Below are 27,550 nucleotides of genomic sequence, written 5' to 3'. Positions count from 1 at the left end.
TTTCTTGGTTATAAGCAGGTCTAGATTAGGTGCTATATAAATACCGTGAAAGTATCAAAACTCTCGGTCCACAGAGAAACGCACATTCAGAAACTGTGCCTTTAGACAAGCCATTTGGACTTCCATAAGGTTATGATGTCACAACTATGCGCTCAGTGTTTCCTCTACCATTGCCTAAGAGGGGCAGTCCACCTCTAATGGGACCCCTGCCCCTCCTCTCCTCTCCTCTGCTCTCTGTGTGCTACAATCCGTTACCTGTGGTTGGCCTGGGCATGTGTCATGCAGAAAACAGTCCGCCAATCGGAAGAGAGAGGCATTGAGAGGACACAAAACAGCCTGTTTCAGGCTGATTGAGACAGAGGAGCTGCATCCATGGCATGTAAAGCTGTAACTAGGTGCTTTTTGACCATTAAAACGCACAAATGCTTGTAAATAGAATATATTAAACTGTGAAAGGGGCATAATATGATCATAAAACATATTTAAAACAGCACAGTTCCTCAAGATTCCTTTTCAGGATTTATCACCGCTGGCTCTTCGTCTACTGTAAGGTCTCTTTTACTGCTGTAGTTCGGTTCAGTTGGTCTGGACCAAAGACATTGTTTCCTTTTAGTTCTGGTCCACTTTGTATTCACACTGACTAATTACAAATGAACCAATAGGAGTAATCATGAAGTCATATGAACTGACTAGGAGCTCACTCAGTTTTGATGATGTTATCCTGCGTTATCAGCGCTACATAGACTCATGTGAGGAGATAACACTGATGAAACTTTACTTCTGAGTTTATTTAGCTTATCTGCTGTCAAACAGAAGACTGATAAGATGTCTTGTGCTATAATATTACGGTTATACTACTTTTGAATAAGGTACTGCTTAGAAGACACAACACACAACTCTGTTTTAACTGCTTTTCACTTTCCGATTGATCAGGGAAAATCCCCACAGTCACCCATGACGCGTATATGTTACTATGGTTACACAATGAACTGAATCAGCAGATTGATGATCAGCATTATAATATACTTTACTTACAGATTGCAAGGTTACTTTCTTGACAGTTGTCAAACAGCAGTTTATCCTAAATTCACATATCTACTGTGATTGGTCTATTTGATTGAACCGCACTGAACAGGTTAGGGGTGAAAGATGTGATAAGAGATGTATTTTGGGATCACTTACATTTACTTACTTGTTGTTAGGTGCAGATATTTTAGAAAGAAGTAATTTAAAAATATATATATTTAAAAAAACATTATTAAATGTAATCTGGAGTTTTGCAGAATGGTCCAATATCAAGGTTCATGGTGTCATCACTGTGTGAACAGTTCTGTGTCTCCACAATGTCGTTAATGCACACAAACTGACGCGCACACACACACACACACACACACAGTGGTTGCCCGGGAAACTGTTTTGTGGCGGTTCGTCCCTGTAATGACTTCTTCCTCTTCTTTTTATAAGCAGAGAAACTCAAACATTCATTCAGCTCGATTACGTCAACCGACGACAAAAGAGCACAAAGACAGAGAGTCACTGGAGATGAATGGAGAAGACAAAGAGAGACAGACTGAGGGAGGGAACACCTACAGGCAGCTACGCAACTGTGATTAAAACCTGCTAGAACACAAAGTGGTCAAATTCCTCTTGGCCCCCCATTTGTCACTAAGGACGTTTCCAAATTTCAATCCACCTACGTGTATTTACATTTCAAATTTGTCTGTTACAAAGCTGAATAGAAATGTTAAATATATGAAAAAACACATGAAATACCAACACAAAGAACTGACGCTAATCCCACCATTAAAGTTACTGCTGATGGAAGCAAACACTGACGTACATTTTCTTTTGCCAATTTTTTTTTTTTGAAAATTCTCTTAAACCGAGAGAAACGCATAAATGGAAAGTATTATAATCTACAATACAGTTACAGTCAGTAGAATGAGCTTCAGTCCTTTCATCATCAACCAAATCTAAGGAGGTCAAAGGTCACGGCACATTGCCAACAGCTGGAACAAATATTTCTGCTATCACAAAGATCACTGTTATGTTATTATAAGCCACGCTCATCATCACAGTCACACACTGCTGATAACTGTGCTGGTATGCTGCATGACCTCCTCGTCTCTCTTCAGCTCTTAAACTCTATTACCTCCCTGCGGTCTGACTCACTGTTTTCATTCACATTTAAAAATGGAATTAATAATAAACATTTGCGTAGCATCTCTTAAAACACAGCAAAGATACAGAAATACACTTAAATCAGCAAAATCCCAGTTAATTAGACATCAAGTCTAGTATGTACGGGCTCTGGTGGCTGAATGGGAGCAACTCCCTGCGGCCGGGTTCCAACATCTTGTGGGAAGCCTGAAACTAGATGAGTTGTAGCAGCAGATTAAAGCCCGTGGTATTGGAATGACATGTTCAATAATCACACATAGTTGGAATACTCTGGCGTCCACATATCTTTGGCCACGTAGTGTATATTAAAGCTACTATGAATTAAATTTTTCTGATTTTAGCATCTTTCAAATTATGATGGTAAATGTTTTGTTAGAAAAATGACACAATCCTGGCGAGACGGTGCAGTCTATGTGCTGATTTTATCTCAGCATCCCACCCACATAGTGGCTTTAAAATATACCAGTAAATACATTTTAAATTATTTTATTATTTATTTTACCTTAATATTGTGCAATGGATTCTAATAAACTCAAATAATTATACTAATCTATAATAATACAATCCTTCTATAAAGCTACAGTAGCATTCAGTTATTACAATGCATCCATTCCCTCCTAATCCCCTGCATTTAGTTGTCATTTCCTGTAGTTAACGCACCACAGCTCTCTTGTTAAAGGACTGAGACTCTGCCTTTACTGAATTTAAATAGCATAGTTCTTACCATTACAAAGATCAAAGATCTACTTGAATAATGATAAACAGAAAAAATATCATTTAAGGGTTGTGCAGTTCGTGCTGGACGCAGAGGGGTGAAGAGTTGATGCGGATATTACTATCTTGTGCCGTGATTCATCTTTGTGGTTATAGCCAAATCTTTGCCGCAACAGAGGGACTGAATAAGGACAGATGGGTGTTGTTTTTTGTGGTCAGTTTTGCATTCGGTCCGAGTCACACACATAAAACAAAACAAAGCACATGTAAAATACTGAGACCAGCGAGGAGCAGGAGGACACAGCCGCCAAACCTGCTCCACAAAATACTGAGTGACTGAGTTACTGCAGAGTGTTTTCACACTGAGGACACTGACAGGACAAACACTACCTGCCTGGGAAATATACACGACTGCATTATGGTGCTGTCATTAATATGGATGAGTCGACTTTCACTGTGAAACATCCAGATGCTGCCCGTCAGTCTGCTGATTCATAACTGACGATACAGTGTAAGCACACATGGGTTTAGCCACTGCCCATTAACCACATTAACCACAGCTGCTGAATCCTGGTGTTTATTGTCATGTGGAGCAGATGCTACAGATGGTTTTGTCTGAAAAACGTCCAGTGAATGATCCAAAAGGAGATCACACCACTGGCAAGAAACAGCATGAAGTGGGAAGACAAAGGGACAGCAGGAAACTGCAGGAATCAAGTTCTGATGATGGATGTTTCTTGAAATAACTTCAAACTAATATATTACTTTTATCATTGAATAAAGAAATACTTAAGCTAAAAAGACACTGAAATGATTAACTGATTGTCTACAGTGATTTATAAGGCTTATAATGTTCAAGCTGAGAAAGTAAAATTTAAACTGCTTGACATTTGAAGGGAGTTCTGTGACTTTTTCTCTGTCTATGGTAGCATATATGGATGACTTTACTTGTGGTGTCTGTGTTTACAACTTCTAAAGATTCATAACAAATCATTAACTGAACCTATTTGTCATATATCAACAAAATCGGTGGAGGTTTTGAGCATAAAATCACAATATTTAAAAGTCAGAATTACAGGATGGAAGTGAAAATTTTAAGAAAGTCATAATACAGGTCTTTTTTTTGGCAGTCACAGCAGGAAAAGCTCAGGTGTAAATAATAAAATGAATGATGGCTGAATTCCATTTAGCTGCTTCAGTTTCAGGGTCCTGGTATTGTTCATGCTGGATCACTGTCACACTCTCGGGACTTACTGGCACACTTGAATAGAACAGAGCCATCGTTAATGTGATCAGCAACACCTGTACTTTCCCTACTATGACGAGTCTAAATGTCTGTTGTGAAAAAGGACTATTATAAGAATAAAACTTTTACATCACCTGATTACTACAACTGAGCATTAAACTAAATGTAATAATAGTATAACAGTGGGCTAATGTTATGACTTTACTACTGAGATACTTTTATGAAATTAGATTTTAGGGTTAGGGTTAGGGTGAGGGTTCTCTTAAAATTATGACTTTATCTCGTAATATTCTGACTTTTTCTTGAAATTATGAATTTATTCTCTCTCTATTCTTAAAGTCTCCTTTCCTTTTCTTCCTTTCTCCTTTCCCCTCACAGTGGCCCTAATGCTAAACCATAGTCCCAGTGGCCAACTGCAACACAGCAACTAAAAAACCCCCTGCAGCACAAAAAGCATTACACCCATAGATCACCATTATCAGAGAGATGTCTGTGACAGTTGTGCACTGTTGACAGGACGACTCCTACAGCAAACCAGGACAATTATTACTCTTTGTATTAGTAATTTCATTAAGAATGGCAATGTCTGTCTGTCAGTCAATTAATTGGTCGGTTGGTTGTTCCACCACTTTGGTCCAGACTGAAATATCACAGTAACTGTTGGATGGATCACCTTGAAATTTTGTACAGACATTCATAGTCCCCAGAAGTTGAACCCTTTACATTTTAATAACCTCATGACCTTTCCTGTACATCAGCACAATCCTCAGAACACAAAACCCTTAAGACCCAAAGCAAAATCATCACTATGTTGTTTGTTCTGTAATGTACATCTTGACCCAACAGCTTTCTGTACTTACACACAATACTGCCATTATGAAAAACAAATTGTTGGTAGACTTTTGACCAGCAGGTGCCTCCTGTCTGTAGTTTTTTAGTTTTTGTTGTTGCCTCCAGGAAAACAAAAACTCTTCATGTGTAATGTAACACCAGTGAAGAGTAGACTGCTACTTACTGGAGATTAGAAGACAAAACATTGCAAAAACAGCTGCAAGGTGCAGGGCAAGGACTAATACAGGTAATGAACACACACACACACACACACACACACACACACACACACACACACACACACACACACACACACACACACAACAAAAGGAGCATTGCAAACACTAAATAAACACTAAATTCTTTGTGGGCGTCTTTTGCAGATACACAATTAACCAAGTTCTTCTGAAATCATGACCCACACTTCCACACAATCCAAATTAATCACTCCAATAAACACACACACACACATACACCCCCCCCCACACACACACACACACACTCAGAGCACATCAGAGCACAGGTGAACGGTGATAATCTTACCTCACTCATGAGGAAAGCCACTAGTGTCAGGTATCGATTAAAAGAAGGCACTCGCTACACACATGCTCCTCTGGGGAACACACACACACACACACACACACACACACACACACACACACACACACACACACACACACACACACACCAACCTTCCCCCACCCCACACACAATAAGGAAGTTCATTAATGCAAAAACGTTGAGCGGGCAGTCACACTTTTTTTGCTCACCATTGTCAAAGCTGCTCTGAGTTTTACCAGTTTATAAACTCCATCAGAGAGCAGGATGACATTTTGGGAAATACATATTCTCTTTCTTAATGAGAGTGAAATGAGAAGATTGTTTCAATCTCATGTCTGTATGTTAAGTACAGTGCTGGAGTCAGGATATTACCTTAGCATAGCATTTAGACTGGAAGCAGAGGGAAACAGCTAGCCTGGCTCTGTCCAAAGTTCAAGCATACACCTCTAAAGCTCACTAATGAACACACAGTATCTCCTTTGCTTAATCCTTAAGACACTTTGCGGTTGCCTGGCAAACTTGCGTTGATGGCAAGACTTCCTGGAAGTCACTGCTCCCATCTTTTGTTTGCCAAGAAATAGTTACAGCACTTAACTCCCCCTAAAATCACAACTGTCCAGATCTGGCAGCTATGTACAGGCTGGAGTGCCTCACTTTTGGTCTGGGTGTGTACACTCAACACACCAGAACTGTGTGGATCCCCAAAACTGACAAAAGTCAAAAACATGTAATTGAATACATCAATAAATATGAGTTAATTTATTTAAATGCAGTGTTAAAAGAAATGTAAAGCTTTATACTTTATACTTTATACTTTATACCTTCAACCTCCAATCAATTGGTACCAAAAAAGCAAAAAGCTTTCAATTTTTTCCTTTGCTGCCAATCAGTTGACAAAATGAACAATTTACACAACACACAATACTCTTCTCTTTATCTTTTACTGGCTCATTTTATTTTTCATCTCTTGCATGTTTCTTTGTTCTCCATGTTTTTTGGTCTTGGCACACATTCAAACATTCATCTATTCCGTATTTTCCTCAAGCAACATTTCCCATTTTCCTCACTACATTTCCAATGTTGCTAATGATTATATGATAATGAGATGGGCGTGTCTATGCATGTCCAGGCCAGTGATTGGTCCAGGGTTATTGATGTTATATCAGTTATATTATTGACTTGTCTGATAACTCTTCATACATTTTGTCACTTTCAGACATGGCTATTTTATGCAGGTCAAAGGTCAATATCTGGATCCCTATGTCAGTAATATGCACACAGAGGTTTTAAAGGTGATGAAGGTTATTAAGGAAAAAATATTTGTACATGTCCACTGAGCAGAGCCATAAAATACTCATTACCAGTAAATGCATTCCTTAAGGTTGGTGTCTTTTCATATTTAACACCACTGGGTCATTGGGGGTTTTAGTTCAGCCACTCCCAGCAGCTTGAAATGGGCGTCACATGCTGAAGCCTGCTCACTGAAAATTGTTTTTAAGTGTTGTCTGACAATCTCCAGAGCTCAGAATCAGCTTGAGGAAACAAAGATTTACAACCGAACAAAATCAGTAGTTTACTTTCAAAACTTGTCCTGATCTCAGAAATCTGTATCAGGACATTGATCTTTAAAACTATTATTGTTATTGGTTATAAATATTGTTTGTTTTTTGTTTTGGTCAACTGGACAGTTGCATTTTCAGGAATCATTAAAGGATAATTCCAGATTATAACAATTTATGTCTTGTTTTTGCAGTTTTGTCTATAATTTCTACAACAGTGTACTTGATGGATAACACTGTACCTAGATAATAGTTGAGATAAGGAGCCGGTTCTACCAGCTGTTTGTCAGTTCAAACTTATATATAACATACAGTAAATGCTTACTAAGTGGAGATTTACACATTGCTTTGTTAAAACAAATTTCACCACAAAATATTTACACCTACAAACTGCCAGGTGGAACTGTTGTGTAAGCTAGCTGAATGAACTGACAAAATTAATGTTAGCTTGCTAATAAATTACCTGTTAAGATTTGAGGGACAAGGAATATGGTCTACATATCTGACATGACACTTTATATTTCATATAACTCAAATTACAAAATGTTATGCTAGTAACATTAGACTATATGACCAAATAATGTTTGTTAGCTTTGCATAATCTAATATTTCCCTCTCGCAGTAAACAGTTCCTGATTATGCTACAGTGATTTCCTGTTTACACAATTGGTATTGGTTGCTTATGATTGAACAGTGCTACAAATGTTTCCTCACAACCAATTTACATATTACTTAAGTGTTTACTAGATAACACATTTCTTAAGAAGCCTAAATTGATTTAGTAAATCCCGAGTTTGAAACTAGTTAGAGGTCAGTAAGAACTAAGAAGTCTGATGGGCCAGACAACATGTCAACAACAACAATAATAATAAAAGGAAAGACAGAAGATGAAATTATGTCATAATATTTAGCGTGATATGGTAAAGTTTCTAACTTCACACCTGAGGACCGATTCAAACATGTGTTTAATTTGTTCTTTGTCCATATTACAAACACATACAAACACCACTGAAAATATCCAGAGACTCTAAACGCACATACACACACTCACACACACACACACACACACACACACACACACACACACACACACACACACACACACACTTACAGCTCCGATGGGCAGCTCCTCAGAAAACACTCCGGTTTGTTTTCAGTTTGTTTTGAGGACACTAACGGCATGGTTGTCTTTCTCTGAGTATCTGTGGCTTTGTGTGTGTGTTTGTGTCTCTTTACTTCTCTGTTTTCAGCCAATCAGGTCTCACCTGAATGCACCAATCAGAGGGTGTGCAGTAGAAAGAGAGGGAGATAGAGAGAGAGAAAGAGAGAGAGAGACAGATGGACAGGCAGACCGGTGTGGTGAGTGAGGCGGTGTTTCACAGGTGTGTTCAGTGACGACATCACACACCTTTTATCTTAACTGACACAGAGGATGGAGGACAGACACACACACCTTTATAACTCTTGCTGAATGGAGTGCACACACACAAACACACACACACACACACACACACTCACACACACACACTCACACAGAGACACAGATACTGGTCTTTTGCGGCAATAAACATTAGTTCAATTCAATAAATCTTTATTGTCCTTGAGAGGCTGCTACTTTGCAGGTGCAGGAAGAGAGCTGACGCAGGTGTGTGAGTAGGAAGTGATTACACAGAAGACGGAGATAGGAAACTACTGCCTCGCTCCATCAAAATAGAAAAGATACAACTTCCAACACCTCCAAGACTGACTGATTTACATATTGTATCTTGTTTCAAGCGTCCAGGGTTTCAGAAATAAACGTCTGGTTTATTTTCCTATAGACAATGTAAAGCAACAGTTGGAGCATATGGATGGACATAAAACTGTCCTGGTTGAATCATCCAGAACTATGTTATTTTGAATAAAAGAAAAAATTAAAGATGCAAACCTGTGGACATAAAAACTGAAGGACAGAAGTCAACTACGACTCCCAAGGTGCATTTCAGTAACAAACATCCAAACACAGAGCTTAAAATTCTGTTGCTTGCTCTGTTAACATCATGGAGCTGAAGGGAAACATTTCACTTTGTATAAACCTGATAAAACATTCAGCAGTTTAAATTAGTTCACTTTTATATTTTGGAGTTCTGGATCAGTTTGGGATAAATTCAGTAACTATAGCGACGTGTTGTGTTCCCAACTGGAACGACAAAGCGTTCTGAATTTTCTACAGCTCTAATAGAGTTGCAAAGTGGGAGAGTCCACTGATTCGGGAAGTGTTTTTCTCCATTCTGTATTTCCATTTCAAATATTTCTTTAAACAATCTCCTCAATATTACTGAACATAGAAACTCAAGACTCTATATATAGAGTATACTCTATAGGATTATATTATGAGCACCAGTTTCGTTTCTGAGAAATCACGTTTTGTCTGTGTTTTGGTGGACAGTTAAGAATACAACAACACCCATGAGCCTTGGCCGCCGTTGCTATGGCGAAGAAGCCATTGGCTCGAATCAGAGTGTCATGAATTGTAAACTGATTGTAAAATCAGTTTTCTGAACATTGCAATCTTTAGCTACTGCCCTCCTTTAGAGACGCACGAGACTGAATTTTAAGCTTTGTAATCGGCTATTTCTTGCTGAAATGCACCTTGGGAGACTTCTACCTCGAAATTCTTATGAACACAATCTTGTTCCTTCAACCTTTTTTTAAAGAACCAAATATTCTCTCACACAGTTGTTCATCTTTTGTACTGATGATTTATGTGGGAGAATTTCATGCCGATCCAAGCCGTAGAAGCACTCAAATTGTCACATGACGTCTATGGGAAAAATGAATGGGATTTTTACTTCCAGAACCTGCAGTGCCTGGAAATAGCTCCCCTCACTTCGCAACTCTATTCAAACCTGTCTTCTCCATAGTAAGAGCAGCTGAAGCTCATGAGTATTGTAGTGTTTAGACATGCATCATACCAAACTGACAGAACAAACATGATTTCTCAGAAACAAAGGTACACTATACGGTCTTTCTGTTTTCAGGATATCGGCAAAAAGAATAATGAGTAGAGCTTTTGACAATCCTCTGACTTTTCTGGCCACCAATTCAAATGAGTCAACTAGTAAGACACTGTAGTTCAAAGGTAAAAGCAGCTCAGGTATGCAGCTGCAGAGTTTGACCTGCTTCACAGTCTGCTGCACTGCACACGGCCATAACATGCAAAGCAAGTTCAGGATACAAATCTCCCAGTCTGCCTCAGAGCAAGCTCAATATGCATATCAGCAAAGTAGAATTCAATAGAATATATATATGTACTTTCATAAAAAAACAGACCTATGAGCAGTCCACATCTTCTGGTTCTCCATCATATCCCTGCAGTAAGCCAACCAGACCAAAACACACACTGATCATCTGGAGGAAGAATTCTCACGCCTTCCCTCCACGCCACGCCTTCCCGCAATGCCATGTGTGCTTCAACACTTGACCTACTGTGTATGTGTGTGTTTGTGTCTGAAGTCTAAAGTCCTGTATTGTGTTATGCCTCTCATGCGTCTTCCAGTAAATAAAAGCTGCAGTAGCAACAGCAGCCAATTGCTGGCAGTCACACCCCAAACCCAAATACACACCTGGCTTTGTACCTGGCAAGGCATCAACCTGAATACTAAAAGGGATGCTACGCAACATAACACACCCTCTGGCAGTCATATCCCAGGTCATCCACTCTTCTGCTCACTCTTAAACTGTTCATTGTGTTTCCAAACACCAAATGTATCCACCGTCAGACAGCAACAGACATGATTAATTTCCATCCATTTCTGTCTGGTAGCTCATCATTTCATTACTGATCAATCTGACTGATTTATTCAATGTCTGCTTGAGAAGCTTAGTAATAATAATAATAATATATTCAATTATAAGCACCTTTCTCGTGACCCAAGGACACTTTACATACACACAAAAAAGACACAAAAAGAAAAAAAGGGGGAGTTAATGAAAAGCTTGGCTCAACAGATCTTACTTAAGCCTAGCTAACATCAGAATTTTTTTGTTAAACGTGAGTGTAACGCACATGAATAATAACTTAAACTGAGTGCTCAAACTGAAGAGCAATAAGCCAAACTGAAGAGACAGTTAATGGCTTAATAAAAGGCAGGGAGACAATCTGCTATCAAATTAAGTTGGTGCACTATTACAAACAGGGGCAGGTTGTGCTAACACTACGCTAGCATTTAAATGATTTACAAAGTGTATTGTGGTGATTAAAATCTTTTTGAATTCATTCAGGAAATCCCAGAACTATTACTAATTAGTTAAAAATTTGTAGCTTCCAAGCTTATGTTTGTTAGCTGACATTTGCTAGCACTTTGTTATAGCTAGCATTAGCTCAGCAATTCTGTGGAACGTTAACTGGGTACATATGGCTCTGCAGCTTGACAATTGTACTTTTTGCATGTGAAGCGGGCCTACAGTGTGGTAGATGTGTTGTGTCAAGGAACAATGAGGAATGAGTGGCAGTATGTTGCAGAAGCTAACATGAGTGTTTTATAATGAGGCAGTTAGTTCAGGTTAGCAGAGCTGACGGAGCTGCAGCCTAGAGTGTTTTGGAGTAGGAACCAGAGCTAAGACAGTAACTGTCTCACAGTTTGGAAATAAATCTAACTCATCTGACAGTTTCTTTGGAGAAAGAACATTACTACTACTTAAGCTAGCTCTCTATTTATCTCCTTGCTTGTATGTAAAGACAATGGTGAATTTTTGAGGGGAAATTCAACACATTTGAGTTCACTTTTACCTAACAACTAACTGCAGGTAGGCAGGCAACTAGATCAGATTTGGACTATGAACCAGGATATACAGCAGAATCCTGGACAGCACAGATTACACTGGCTGACCGGAGGTAAGCAAGAAGAAAGAAAGGTGGGAGGGAATTTATAAGGTTGTGAATATCACAACAGTCAGTCATTCATAAAGACTGTTTACACAAAGATTATGAACATCCCAACAACCCGGAAGACCTAACTTTATACACTCTTAATTCAACATTGGCACTATATAGCTGTTTATAGCCTGATAAAAGCCAACTGTGATTAATTATTATTAGAGTAATCCTAGTTAATTTAGAAGTCAGTAAATTATTCTATTTTTGATATTAATTTGTATTATTGAGTCAAAATAGTATTTTGGTACTTTTAATATTTACCTTACCTTTATCTTTTCATATATAATTTAATCAAGTCATTCTTTTTGAGTCTCATCTAATGTAATGATTAACTTTTCTTCCCGCTCATTATACTTCAACCAGAGAGGTTTTCCTGCTCTCTCTCTCTTTCACACACACACACACACACACACACACACAGACACACACACACACACACACACACACAAACAAACAGTCTCAGTTTTAGGCCCATGCAGAAGTCTAACACATGCACACTTGCACACAGTGTTTTGTACCTGCGGACGGTGAGCTGCAGAGTCTTGTACGATCCTTTGACAAGAGCAATGGCCTCCTGTCTGTATCCAGTCAGCTCAATGTCATTAATGATGACAATTTCATCCCCCACCAGCAGAGGGCGCGCCAAACTGTCCGCCTTACCGCCCTCCTCTACCTGCACAGATACACAAATAAAAACAGTTAAGCAAGATTTATTAAGAAAATGGCAAAGCGCAAATGTGCCCTTTGGATGTCAATGATTTTGCTGCTGCAGTGTGCGTGTATGATACTATAGTTCTACCTTGCCTGCAGTCTCTGTGTTAAGCTAGGTTAAACACATCCTGCACTGGATCCACAGTGATGAAAGTGATTTCCATCCTCTCATCTGACTCTGGAGAAGACTGTTTCTTTAACAAGAGGTGCTACAGCTGCCTTGTTGAGTCACACTTGTTGTGGTAGCCCTTAACTTTATCAGAGTTTCTATTTTTTGGTAGATAGGAAACACTTGTGGTGTGCGCGCGCGTGTGTGTGTGTTATGCTCAGGGTCAACATTTGGAAAAGTAGGAGGTGTTGGCTGTTTGCCTGCTTTGACATTCTTACATCTTCTCTGTCTCTATTATTCTGTGGGGGTTTTTAGCTAAACACCCAGTTTTCTTTCTATTTAATTTCATAACTTGGATTGTCCACAGTCCATGGTAGGAGTTCACAGCATCTTCACCTGCCTTTTCTAATTTAATTGACCGCGTGGGGACTGTGATTGTCCAATCATTGCTTAGCAGATACAATTAGGCAGAGCAGATCTGTTAACCTTTGGATTTCTCCTCATGCTGTGTGCACCTCTCTAAAACTTTATTGTACACTTTAACATAATGCCTGACTAACTAGCCTTTTTCCTATGGTAGTGATCTCTCACTTCCAAGAAGTAGCAAATCATTTTATGGGGTCACATTTTGTGTTAGAAAAAGCAAGTCAGTCCTCATAATAAAAGCCTTTTCTCTTGGAAAGGTGAAAGACACTTATGTTGTAGTAAGTATGTTTTTCTTTAATCTGAACAGTGTTACGCTACATTTTTCATTATCTGAAATCACATTTTTCTATACTGTACTGTAAGAAAAGGACTAACTAGCTCTACACTGGAATAAAAGATGCTGCTTCTCTATTTCCATGTCCTCTACATATAGATATATGGTGAGGATGCTGACTTTGCCTGGGATCCGTTAGCTTTAGCCTCAGTCTTTTAGCATGACATCATGTATGTAAGCGAGCAAGCAAGCAAAACTTTATTTATATAGCACATTTCGTTCCAGGTGGAAGCACAATGTGCTTCACAGAGCGTGAACTACCACGGAAGTTGCAGCCACAAAAACTATGTGGACAGTGTACAAGATAAAACATTAGACATAAGTAAACACACTTAAATTGTAGCCGTCACATGCATATTTGAGAGTTTCTGTTTTTTAGCAAGTCAGAGAGAGACAGAGTTTCCAACTAACTCATGGAGCTGACATTAATTAGCTGGATAGCTGAAGCTAATAAAATCTATAAGTGACTGTTGTAATCAGCCCACATAGTCAACGGCTGGGTTTTGTCTGCATCTGTCTACATCTGAAGCCACTGTCTCAAAAATTGCCAAAACTTTCGAGTGATGAATCTGCAATGTGTTATTATTGTAAACTGCACGTGTGCTGTGCAAGAACTGAAAGCTTACAACAATAACTAAGGGGAAAAGGGCTTAGCGAAGGGTCAGTTTAATGTGTTTCTTTTACTTTGTGATAATTCAAAACTTTACATTTCAGTAAAAATCCTTATGACACACACAAACACAATGTCCCATGGCTCTCATCACTCAATCATGTTCATGATTCAACTGAAACTCCCACTCTGACACACACACGCACACACACACGGACACATACTGCATGTATCAGCATGACCCAATGCTTTATCAGCACTGCCAGTGATGCCTCTTAGCAGCCTGTCAGTGTGCGTGCAACTCTATCAGAACGTCTGCGTCTCTCTGTTTATCAGCATGTGTGTGTGTGTGTGTGTCTGTCCTCTTTAAGGTCACATTGTGTTGTTGCCTTTGAGATAAGCAAAATGTCTCTGTACAAACATCATCAGATCAGACTGGATTCCTGGACACATGCTGTGTTTGGTGGATGAATTTATTGCAAAATAAAACATGTTGTGTGTTGTGGCTCTGATGGTCCACAGTTAAGTCAGATAGTTCAGTTGGGACTAACAGGACTAAAGGTCAATTCATACTTTCCACGTCTGTGTAGCTGTGAGGGTCCACATCCGTCCGTGTGATATAAATATTGTCCTCCGCCCATGTCCGCAAGGTTCCGTGTGACTCCTCTGCGGACGTCTGTGTGCAGCCCAAATTTATGACCATATGGACTGTATGCATAGCAAGTGCGTCAAGTGCGCATATGCTAGAAAAGCAAACTTTTGGTTACTTGCATAAGCCCGGTTCTCTGGGGTAGCATGAGGGAAGAGAATAGGAATGTGTCGTCTACTGTATGTATGTACTGTATTCCTGTTATCATTAAGCTACACTTTTCTTTTTTCAACTTTTTCTTGTTGGAACTCCTCAGCTGCACTCAGACTGAAAACAGTCTTGTGTGAAACAATACAAGGGGCTGTGTTGGTGTGAGCATGTTGTTTAAGTAGCCGGTGAGACAATGAAATATGATCCAGCAAATCCTGGTTGGAGTAACAGATAATCGCATCTAAAGGCTGATCAAAAAAACAATGCACAGTGATTTGTAATATTCACGGACTGGATTTTAAAACTCTGGAAAGTTATCATGCTGCAACCCTGTTTACTAGTGCTAACGTGCTGAACGCGTCTGTGTCTGCAGACCTCCAAAAACAGTATGAATGGCACCGCCTGCGTGTCCGTGTGCAAATCCGCAGCTGTCCATGGACACAGAACGTGGAAAGTATGAAAAGGCCTTAATGGGGCAGACTCAGTCTGGGTGCCATCCAAATAGCAACCTGGCGACTCCCCCTGAAAATCAAGACTCGTTGTGGAGAAGTGAAAACCTGGACACAAGCTCTTAGCAGCTAAACTGTTAGCACCAATTCAACAATGTTAAAGGACTTCACACAAATGTGGAAAAAGCTGACTATTGCATTAAACAGCTTCCCCATTCATAACATAACTTTAACAAAACACTTGAAAAAGCATAAAAACACTGCTTGGGAGAGGACCTACTTTGTTGCGCAGCAACAGGAGAATTAGCTGTGTGAACACAGCTATAATTTAAGCGCTAAACACACCAACAAGCTTCAGGCTGGTGAGAAGCAAGAGAAAGCCAAAAACTTTGAGTCTGTATGTGTGAACAGGGCATAAAAAGTAGTTGAGTCTCGTTATACTCTGACCATGAAGTGAGTTGATGTAGAGGCGACTTTCAGTCATCATAAGACTGCGTTCAGACCAATAAAGCACAAGGTGCTCCACTGGTACCCTGAACCTTGATTTTTTTTTCCTTTTGGAATGGATGTGAGGAAGCTACTAGCCTTTATTTTCTTTAGGATCTTGAACTGTGAAGCCGTTTTGTTCAACTCTTGAAAGTTGATCATACTAGCAGTAGTAGCCTATCTTTCCATCTCTCTTTCTGTCTTTTCCATCTCTACGCTACCATGCAAAAGATTAGCACAGTGACCAAGACATTCTTCCTGGTTTGTGTTCTTGTGCAGATTTAACTGGCCAACACACAGCACAGTGCAAAACTTATCCAGAGTCACACACCAATAAAGGAAGAGCCTGTGTTTTTGGACGCAATGCTGTTGTTTGTCAGAACATGGACATGATCATCATGAATACTGAGAAGACTACAGATGCCTTTAAGGGTATCCCACATTGCTTCCCCTTGACCTGAGATGGCCCATGTTTGTTGAAAAGTCCACTAGTTCACCTAACTCACCTCATATTGAGAGCAAATTACAATGCTGACTGAATCGAGATAGCAAGAATGACTTATTTTCTCCTATTTATTATTTGCATATTTGTTGACCTGGGTAGCAAGCTGCTGCGTACAATACCCCGTGCAGGGATAAATAAAGATTTATTGAATTGAATAGCTAATTTATGAGAAGTAAATGCAAAGGCCCATTATCAGATGTCATTATTCATATACCGTATCAAAATATGGATCATATGCTACCAGGTGGAACAGGTATCTAATGCTGCATGCATGAGTGTAAATTTTAGTGAAGAGAGCAGGAATTGCACTGAGCTTGAGAGGAAGGTCTGCCTGGAAAGCTCAATTTGGGACAAAAAGTCCCCCCAAGCTACTAATTGGAACCTGCTGAGCCTACTACAAGTTAAATGTTGAATCCAGTGCTTAAGATTATAAAGATACAGTCCCTGTAATGGCCACTAATGGCTGCTCCAAGAAAACTCGCACTGTATTGAAGTGGATGGAAAAACCCCAGACTTCTCTCTACAGTCAATACAGTCTGATTACAGATTTTTTAAGAGTAATTGGTCTGTGAAGGATATTTCAAGCCATAGGAGAGGTGTGTTTAGAGGTGTGTTTGGACATGTTTGGCTTGATGGAGAGGTGTCTCACCTTAACACACTGGTTGCCGCTGGACTATCCCACCAATATCCACCCTGTTTTTTCAATTAAGATTTTTTGGTACCAGTAATTGGCATTACTGAATCTGACCAGGAAACTCCAACTCCAGGTATGAAATGTCCCTTCGATAACTCCAAAGATCAACTTATATAACCTGGGAAAAGTCATGTTCACCATGAGGGGTGAGATACCGTAACAAACACTAGAAAATGATCTTATTTGTTTTCACATACTTCCCTGTGATTGACAATGGTATCTAGCACGGCTCTGAAACAATAAACCCCGCCCATCTGGTAATCTTCGGATGTTAAAACAACTGCCAAGAATTTCTCATAGGGTGTGTCTGACCCTCTTCTGAATTACAACATGTGTTACTTTTCAACAAAAGCGTCATGTGTTTTGGCCCACACACTGCAGCTCCAACACTTGAAGCATCCTCACTCACAAAGGTTTCACTATCACGTACTATATGCATTGTGCACAGGTGACTTTTATCAACTGTGAACGGTGGCCCTGAGAAGGCAAACATAACAGAAAACATGATGATATTTCAGGAAACACATCAATGACTGGCAGCTTAGCTTGAGGCCAAGGCCACTGACAGACAAGGTTTAGTTTTCAAATTTATCTACATTAGTGTTGACATGTAGTAGTGATACACAAAAGAGTAACACAACTGTGAGTTGTGTTTAATGAGCTGTGCTCACATGAAGGAAATTAAACATCCTCTCAGATGTGAAAGAACACCGGTGTTAAATGTAAACCATTCCCAGCTCTGTACAACAGTGCACATCCCTGCACTGTTTGCCTTTTTCAGGAATAAATATACCCAAATAAGGCCAGCAGAATTACTTACTGAGTGTGTGTGTGTGTGTGTGTGTGTGTGTGTGTGTGTGTGTGTCACTGACTTTGGTATTCCAGCTGAAATTCATTATCCTGCAGACGGAGATATCCAAACAGAGCAGCTCAGCCTGTTCATACCGTGACTAAAACAACATACCTCCTCTAATCAATAAAGACTGTGTGATTTGGGAAAATATCCTCAGACAGAAGCGGGGGGCTCCGCCGTGAAAAAGTAGTCTGTTTCTGAATTTCTTCAGAGAAGTGCAGTGATGCCCAACATTGTTGGCTTTGTTACTCCTTAAAATGAAGCAATATGTACCTGCAACTCCTCATCACAAGTTGTGGCTTTAGTTTGGACAAGTCTGCAGTTCAACCAAATTTCTTGCTCTCAGACTGTTTCATCTGAAGGATTATGGATGTATCCAGTGCTTCACACAAAAAGAAGAAAAAACTAGAGAGAACTTACGATGTCTTATTTTTTACCCAGTGGTTTAGAATTGCACTTCCATAAAATTGACAGACAAACTGAAAAAGGAATAGTCAAAATCAGAGTAGCAGGAGCATCCTGTCTCTACTCTCACATGTCATACCCTTTTCTCTAACCCCAGCGGCAGAGGCCAAGATATCCTGACTTTTAGTCCCATAGTATGGGTCAAGCCCCAAAAACACTGGTTTCTACATTTCCCATAATGCTACTTGGTTGTATCTTTATATTAGACTCTCCCTGCCTGGTAAACACCTCCATCTTTCTAAGCATACCTCCAGTTTGTGATGCAGAATTTCTGATACAAACATATAGTCCAAGCTTAGATAACCCTGATGACACCGCTGTGACATCATTAAGGTTATTTTCTCAGCCTTGATCGAGCTCCTTCAGAGCCACCAAAGACATTGTATAATTGTTTTCAAGCTGAGTAGTATTTATGAGCAACAGATACCGGTGGTGTATGACATGCATCAAATGCAATTGTTGGAGTGCCCTTTTAAATCATTCTGTGACCTCCCAGATTTATCTTGGGTCCCTATGAGGGGTCCCGACCCATAGGTTGGGAACCGGTGGGAGCCCCTAAAAGTCTGATACTATGAGCAACACACGTTACATCTACTACAAGAGTTAGTTACTACTAGAGAGTTAGTCTACTGGTCTTTGCAGGTCTACTCGATTCCTAGTAACTGTCAGGCTGGGTCCAATTTAAATTCAGTCTCACTGGGTCTGAGTAGGTCTATTGGCATGGGTCTCAGGTCTAATATGTCTAATATAGGTCTAATTATCCATGGTTCCCTTTCAGATCTGGTCGTTGTTTTTGAAAACAAAAACCCAGAATGGTTTTGGAAAGGTTTTCCACAGGTATGTCTTGGATTGGGTGCTGGACTTGTAAATACCTTGGTTAGCCAATCAAAATCCAGCAAATTACTGACTTGAATGTGTGTTCATCATGTTACAGGTTGTGTTGGTTCCTTTAAGAAAGCTGCAGTTTGTCCCAGATTGGTTGTGTTGGCTCCTGAGCTTTTCTCCAAGCAGTTCCAGTCTGTTGGAATACTGCACGTTTCCTACAGATAATGTTGGTTACAAATTGTTGTCAGATTCTATGAGTATAGACCCTCCAGAGCTGTTGCTATACCAAATGAGATCTTAATGATCAGGCAGTAACAGAGAAATAATGCTGAGGTGAAGCATCCAATGGAAGTTTGACATGGACAAGGTGAAAAACAGTCAGAGGCTTTTTCAGGACTCTGGTCCATTCAGGCTCCAGTCCAGTTGCCATCGGTCTATGTGGGTTCAGCTCTGGTTTTGCTTAAATAGACTGTCAGGATAAATTGACGTGGATCGTTTTCAAGTTATGGTGTTACTGGTTACTTTTTAACATGGAGAGGAACGAATAGCAGAGTAGATCAAAGTTGAACCAGGAAGTAGCTGTACATGTTCACAGAGGAGAGTTTGTGTAACAGCTTTACCGTTCACCTACATTTTGAAGGTGTAAACCTGGTAGTGTTAAGGCACACAGTTTGATGCCAGTCATGAGACCTTCAGATTAAGATTCATTAAGACTGTTTAACCTGATTTGAACTGCCTGGATTAAGGGAAACCTTCACCGTGATCTCTGACCCTGGCTCAGAACCACAAGAACTGTACTGCACTGATGATAAGCAAGCTGAGGATGCCAGAAGGGAAAAGAAAATTAAGAGCAAACTAAAGCTGTTTTATTCTCCTATTGTTGAAAAAAAATGGCTGACCTATTTAACCACTTCTGAGACAGAGGCTACATTCCAATCTCCTTATTTGATCGTATCATGAAAATTGATAGTGTCCGCCATCATGAAGGACATTCCAGTACTCTTATTTCTGCTCGGAAGTGCAAGGATAAAGGAGAGAAGAGGCTTCCTGGAGGAAGCATGAGCAAGGATACACAAGATCATCCACAGAAGTATTTTACTGCATCAACACATCTCTTTATTGGTGATCTGTTAGTGATTTGATGCTACAGCTAATAGGGCTGCGTTGAAACCGCATTACCACAAATGGACAAACAAGTAACAACCACCTTAGGTGTCGTGTTACTCCCAATTTTAAGATTTTGTTTCTAATGGACCATCTGATTAAAAATAGTGGATCTGTGTTAACTGATTAAGAATGGAACCATGAACAAATGTCATCATTCATTAGAAAGATCTGTCATTGACCCTTTTTACCTGTAGCCTATCATATCAGGGATAACATTATAACAGAACCAAGGTTTAACCAACTGGGACTGTGCCACTACTCAACAAATGTCAGAGAAGACCAACTGTTTGTTGTTTGTCAGCTGACAAGAAGAAGAAGAAGAAGAAGAAGAAGAAGAAGAAGAAGAAGAAGAAGAAGAAGAAGAATGCCATTTTTCTGTTGTTCAGGTGTTTCATTGTGGATGGTGATCTTTACAAAAACAACAAGGTTGTTTTCACATGTAATCTGTGTCACATTTAGCCATTTTAGTGTGGACATAATCTGAGTGAGAAAGAAAGAGAGAGACAGACAACAAAGACAGACACTAGTTGGATATGTAGACACAGGCAGACAGAAAAAAGAAGGAGACTAAAAGGGAGAGGAATTAAACATGAAACAGAACAATGAAGCCATTAACAAAAAATGAAGAATGACCAGAATCAATATTGAGAAATATACAGACGCTGAAAGAGAAATGCAATCAGGCAGTTGGTCAAACTTGTTAAGTACAGTACAAAATAAAAGCATGCGTGTGTTTGAAAGCACCCAGGAAAACACATAATTCACATTCTTGTCCTATTTTACAGCCGTTTGGCCTTCATCCCAGAATAACCCCCACACACACCAGCCTGCTGATTTGCATTTTAATAAAATGAGGCCACGACAGCTGTAAGGACAGAGTGGGAATAATTAATGGTCATTTTCCTTATTATAGTCGCAAAAGGAGAAAATACAACAGCGCTGCTAATATCTGCACAGTAGCTGTACTTAATTACAGACAAATCACAAATCAATCACTAAAATAATATTAACTATCATACTCACTGTACCAGACCTTGCAGTCATATCTAATGCTTGGGCATTTCAAAATCAAAACCGCGCTTACAAGCACTTCAACAGAAAACAGTGTTTGTACTATTTAAACTCAGCAAAAGGTGGTTTTATCGAGAAAGGACATTGCTCTCTGTATCACATTGGGGTTTGAAAAGATGGAAAGTAGACTATGTCTTTGTGCTGTTCGGAAAGAGGGTCTTTGCGTAGATAAACGATCTAGTGTTGGCTGATCACATCACATTATTTTCGGTAGTTGTTGAGTGTGACTTCAGCAACAGTTTGCAAATAGTGAACAGTAGTCAGAATCTTCCAGTTAAACTCTTAAACACATCATATCATCTTTTTAGGCATATCACTGTAACAGCTCTGCATCAGGACCTCCAGGATTCAAGGTTGTGAAGCTGCTTGTGCTTTCAGTCTGTGAAGTCTGAGAAGCTAATGCTAGCTAAGCAGCTACAGCTGTCAACTGAACTGTATTAAAAGGGATTGTCAGATATTAAAGTCAGTAGTTTGTCATTATAACCATTGAACAAAATGAGTGACTGATGGCCGCAAATGTATAACTGATTTTTATTATGTTTTGAAGCTCCAAAGGGGAGCTTTCAAAAGTATTTCCGCCTGAGTTTGGAGACAACAAATTTATAACCAAAAATCTTTACAAACTGGGGACAAAGTCATGGACATATTAAGCAGGGAGGGTCAAACAAAATTGCTGTTGGTTGCATTATGGGAACTGTAGGATCCAGTGTTTTGAAACTTCACCCATGAAATGATCTAAAAATCAGGATATCTTGGTCTCTGATGCTTTTATTTTGGTCATTCTTTATTTCATTTTTTTCTTGAAAGGCCCCAATCTCTCTGAAAGTGCAGAACTAAAATCACTGGGGTAGGACTTTAAATTGCAAAATCAATGCAGGTGGTTATCAAAATGACTTTTGATACGTAGGCAAACTTTCTTGACTATACTTATGTATTTTTACTTAGGCTAAGTACATTTTAAAAGCATGACCTTCACTTGTAAGGGAGTATTTTTACATTGGCTATAGATCGATTGACCAAAATGTCAATAATTCTGACTGTACCGCTGCCAGAATAAGGGGAAAGAGATATCAGAGGTGAAAAATTAGCACAGTCTAACATATTATTATGACTCGTACCTTGGAGATGATGAGCGGCTCTCCGTGCTCCAGGCCGCCCTGCAGGGTGAAGCCCCACGGTGCTCCTCCCTGCAGCCGGGCCTCCACTAGCACCCAGCCGCTGCCTCCACCTCCTCCTCCTCCGTCCGCCGCCTGCTGCTGGAGCCCCGCCCGGCCGCCGGCACCGCCGGTCTCCATGCCCGTCCAGGGAGCGCTCACTCCGGGCTCCTCTGTCCTCAGCCCGGCTGCAGCCCGGCGGACTGAGGAGGGGAGAACCGGACAGAAGAAAACTTTCTCTCCTTCACGAGCGCATGTCCTTCATTCATTTGTAACTCCTCGTTAAGAAAAAAGAAAGCAGGAGGTGTCCGAGCACCGAGCTGCGTTTCCTGCAAAGTGCATTCCCGAAGCGCAGAGAGCGGCTGATTCTCCGGCAGACAGCCTCCAACAACACCCCGAAACCACCAGTTGGATTGTGGGTACAAGGTTAAAAAGTTTACCGACGGGAGAAAGTGATCAAACTTAAAGATGAACGAAGGTCAGATCAAATCAGATCTGCTCAAAGAGGAATCCAAACCTCCAAACCTCCCCTCTCTCTCTCTGTCTCTCTCTCTGTCTCTCTCTCTCTCTCTCTCTCCCTCTCTCTCTCTCCCTCCCTCACTCTCTCTCTGTCTGTCTCTCTCTTCCGAAAATCAGTTTAGCATCACAATAGGATTTACTGCGACTCACTGAGCGAAGAGAAAGGAGAGAGACAGAGAGAGAGAGAGAGAGAGAGAGAGAGAGAGAGAGAGGTGGAGTGAGACAGAGAGGGCGAGAGGGAGAGCAGGGGGACAGGAGAGGGAGATGTAGGCAAGGAAAGAATCAGAAAGGAATAAGGAAAAAGGAGGAAAGATCAAATAAAGAAAAGAAGGATGTAAAAGGAAGGAAAATGGGAAATAAAAAAGAAAGAGAGGAAGGAAACATTGAAGAAAAAAGACAGAAAGATAGAAAGAAAAGTTAGAAGGAAGGTATGAAAATGATATTGAAGGTGGGAGGGAGGAAAGAGGAAAAGAAACAGAAAGGAAGGAAAGACAAAGAAGGGCGAAACGCTTAGAGAAAGGGATGAATTAGAAAAAGGAAAAAGAGGAGCTGTGAATAGAAAGAGGGACACAGGGCTGAAAGCAGTGTTTCCTGTGTGTGTGCTGATGAGCTGTAATCCAATCCTCCACAGCAGAGCTGAACTCCGCTGCAGCAGGTCGGACACTGATTCCATTCACACTGGAACCAGATTATTGTGGAGAACCAGATTAAACTGCCCGCTGGATCAAATCGTTTACACGGTTCACAGTAAACTGATTTACGACAACCACAGTTTACATCAACTGTTTGATGATCAGGTTCATGCATATCAGAAAACCTCTCATCAGCAGCACTAACTTAAAGCCTCAGTATGCTTCAATTTAACTAGTTCATATAACATGATTTCTGATCTGATCTGATGTCTAAAGGCGAAAGTGTTTCTACCTGTTCTGAATGGCCACACTGGAAGGCAATCCCCAGTCTCTCTCCATGATCACTGTCTTTTGCATACTTTTGTAGTCCCAACACAATTAAACATACAAATGGATGTCTCTGTCTTATTTCTCCTCATTTACACATGGAAAGTGATGGCAGTGCTTGTGTCAAACCCTGCCTACTGTCACACCTCCACACAGCTGGCCAATCACTGCGTAAAGTGCACTTGATTGTCTGATTGTGTTTTTCCAAAAAATACAAAAATTGTCAGTCTGCCCAATTCCAACATTGCAAAGGGGGTTTCAGATGCTTTTAGATTATCTATCAAGCACTTGTTTTGAAGAATACTGAAGCCTTTAGAGACAAAACCAGATGCACCAGCTGTTTGTAAATTAAGTGTTTAGTAAGTGGAAATTTATGCATCACTAAATTAAAACTGGGTTCACCACACAAGCTAGTTCTTGCGTAGAGATTAGCTGCAACTGAATATTTACACCTAGTGACTGCCAGGTGGAACTGTTGTGTAAGCTAGCTGAATGAACTGACAAAACTAATGGTAGCTTGCTAATAAATTACCAATTTAGACTGAAAAGTTAAATAGGTAATATGGAATATGGTCGACATATTTGACCTAACATTTTACATTTCACAGAGAAAACACACTAAACCTCAAATTACAAAATGTCATGACAGCAACGTTAGACTAAATGACCAAATAAGGTTGGTTAGCTTAGCATAATCAGATATTTCCCTCTCACTCTAAATTGCATGCTACTAATTCCAAAACACACATATTTCCCCAGGTATGCAGATATAAATAAAACAAAATCACACCTACATTCATAAAGACAAGCCATTTAAGTTTATTTTATCTTTTGGTCTCTAAAACTGTTATTTTTGGAAGTTATGTTACAGCTTGTGATGCCACAGTGACCTCCTGTTTACATAACTGATTTATTAGTTTATTATTGGACGGCGCTTCAGATGTTTCCTAGTTATTGATTTACACATTGCTCAAGAGTTTACCAGATGAGATATTTCCTAAGTTTTCATGGTCCGATCTGATTTAGTAAATCCCTCGTTTGAAAATAGTTAGTTGTCACTAAGAACTTAAGGAAGACTTCACACACAAACATAGTAATGGATTTACAATTTGCTGGTGCAACCCAGTCAAGTTGAGGAGGGGGAATTTTACAAATCTGATTTTAATAATTTTGTTCTGTTCAGTTCAAAGATTTGTATTCATTCACTGTTATCACAAGCATCATCTTTCATAACACAGTGACGTTCTGCACTGATTCTGACTGTCTTCAGTTAAGTAGTAAGCTCAGTCTGTTGGTTCAAATAGTTACATTCAGTTCAGTACAAAACCAGGCCTGTACAAGCATTGTTATAAATTAATAGCTCAGCGGCCACTAGTTTGCAAGAGTTCTCACTTCTACAGTGTCTCTGTGGCTTTCATGGTCTTTAAGTTGAGCTTTTAACCAGTAAGTAGTCATGGCTGAGCTGACAACTGTGCTTTCAGTCGCTAGTGAGGAGCAGCACTGCTAAAAACCACCAGTGACAATAGTGACTCAGTACAGCCAGTTCAGTCTGAGGATTCAATATTAAGTTTTGTTCATACATGCTCTGAGCACCTCTAGAACACAGACATCTGTAAGGAGCTCGGAGAAGAACCATTGCATTGCATCATTTGTATTGAAAGGAGCCAGTTGAGGTGTTTCAGCACTTGATCATTACACACTCTGGTGCCTCTCTTTAGAGGTTTTCCTGGCATGTCTGACTGAGAAGAGACCACACTGCTGGGATTACACATCTGATGATGAAACAGTAGGCCTCATACAAGAAATTACTTGTACAAACTACGTGGCACATACAAGTGATTCAAGAGAACCTGTCACATTCACAAATTTTATGTTTGGTATTTTCTATTTGGTACAAACATAATTTGGTGGTCTTGGCCTGTCAAACAAGCCATCCCTGTACAGATAGTCTGCTATTCACCACTTATGTGCAATACTGCACCAGTGCACCAATGTGCAATACAATGTATGTTTGTGTATTTCTGTGTCATTTTATTATATTTCTGTCTCATTTTATTATGTACTCTAATCAGAACTAGAGCTCAAGGAAGCAAAATTTCACTGCTTTCAGTGTTGCCATCTGCTGTGTTGCTGTGCTTGTAACAATAAAACCTCTTGAATCTCTTCTCTTGAAAAAAAATGAGGGAAACAATGTTGCTGCCCAGGTGAACATCCTCTGACAAGTCTAACATTAGCTGTAAGGAAATCTATTCAGTCGTCCATCTATATGACTGTCACTTCCCATAGACCTCCTCCCCCATTTTAGTCCCGGACCACTTTGCTTTAGCAAGATGTTTTGAGACGCTGATAACATTTTCTCTTTCTTTTTAAAAAAATACTGTCTTTGGTTTGCTGATTTCTGACAGCAGGACTTCAAGCTCTGCAGTGTGCAGTTCTTCTTTTTACTCTTCAGGGACGTTATTGTGAGTAAATCTTTCCCACCAATGGAGCAGAACATGTGCCTTTTTGTCATAAATGAAGGGCATTGATTCTGCTAATGATAAAATCTCACAAACACACACCTGCTCATGAACAGGTGGCATTCATCAAGTTAAAACGGGCATTTCACTACAAGTTTATGCAGTTAAGGGGGTTGTTAAATCAGACGTGGAACAAGCAAGTTTCTTGAGAAACAGTAAGAGGTTTCGGGTAAGAATACAAAAAAAAATTATCGCATGAGGCCAAATGTCCAGTGGTGGACAGAAGAAGAAAAAAAAAGGTGAGTTTCACCGGTGATGTGTCTGATACTGATACTGGAGCTCCGAAGCTTGTTTCAATATTCTGACGCAGTAACATCTGAACCACTGTGTCTGATCTTGCTTCAAAATGGCAAGTCGTGTTGAGTCATGACCTTTAGTTCCGTACTTTGTTTTGTCAGTGAACCAATGGGTGGTTGAGAAGGACAATTACTGTGATAAACTTAGACTTGATTTCCCAGAATGAAGTCACAGCATCACCTCCGTCTTGTATCAAAGTAAAATTCCAGTGAAGCAACAGTCCTTCAGCTTGAGCTGGGTGTGTTGGCATTTGGGAATGTGGTTTGATTGAAGTGTCATCAAATGTATCAGCCAACAGAAGGTCAAAGGTCGCAGTGAAGAGGTGAGAGGAGCCTGTTTCCTGGATGAAAAGGGTTCGGGTGACACGTGGGGCATGTCACTGAACATCAAGTGACTTCAGGCACAGTGATGTTTTCTGCCTGGAGCTCAGTCTGATGGATGTAGGTCAAACAGACGGTGAGACAGAGCAGTCTGTCTGTCAGCTGGTTTCTTCATGACTGCGTCTGTTGCTCTTTTTGTCTCACAGTCAAATATCCCTCACTGACTAAACAAGACTAATATTTAAACTGGGCGATGCGGTTGAAAGCT

General features: G+C 40.0%; 1 protein-coding gene across 6 annotated transcripts in view; it reads right to left on the bottom strand.

Moving 5' to 3' along the window:
- The window catches only part of shroom3 (shroom family member 3), a 75,953-nt gene extending 52,703 nt beyond the window's left edge, over positions 1-23,250 (bottom strand). For 4 of the 6 annotated variants that reach the window (XM_042396228.1, XM_042396230.1, XM_042396231.1 and 1 more), the window contains exons 1-2: positions 22,633-23,250; positions 12,529-12,683 (exon numbers count right to left, since the gene is read on the bottom strand). In XM_042396228.1, the coding sequence (XP_042252162.1) occupies positions 12,529-12,683; positions 22,633-22,809 (332 nt within the window). In that variant the 5' untranslated portion in view covers positions 22,810-23,250. The remainder of the gene's footprint in view (positions 1-12,528; positions 12,684-22,632) is intronic. The other 2 variants (XM_042396233.1, XM_042396236.1) reach the window with 1 other exon arrangement.
- Positions 23,251-27,550: the final 4,300 nt, after the last annotated feature.

Source organism: Thunnus maccoyii, chromosome 19 (assembly GCF_910596095.1).
Source record: "Thunnus maccoyii chromosome 19, fThuMac1.1, whole genome shotgun sequence".
NCBI classification, from domain to species: Eukaryota; Metazoa; Chordata; class Actinopteri; order Scombriformes; family Scombridae; genus Thunnus; species Thunnus maccoyii.
The sequence above is the reverse complement of the archived record's forward strand: the minus strand, read 5'-3'. Positions and strand labels throughout refer to the sequence as shown.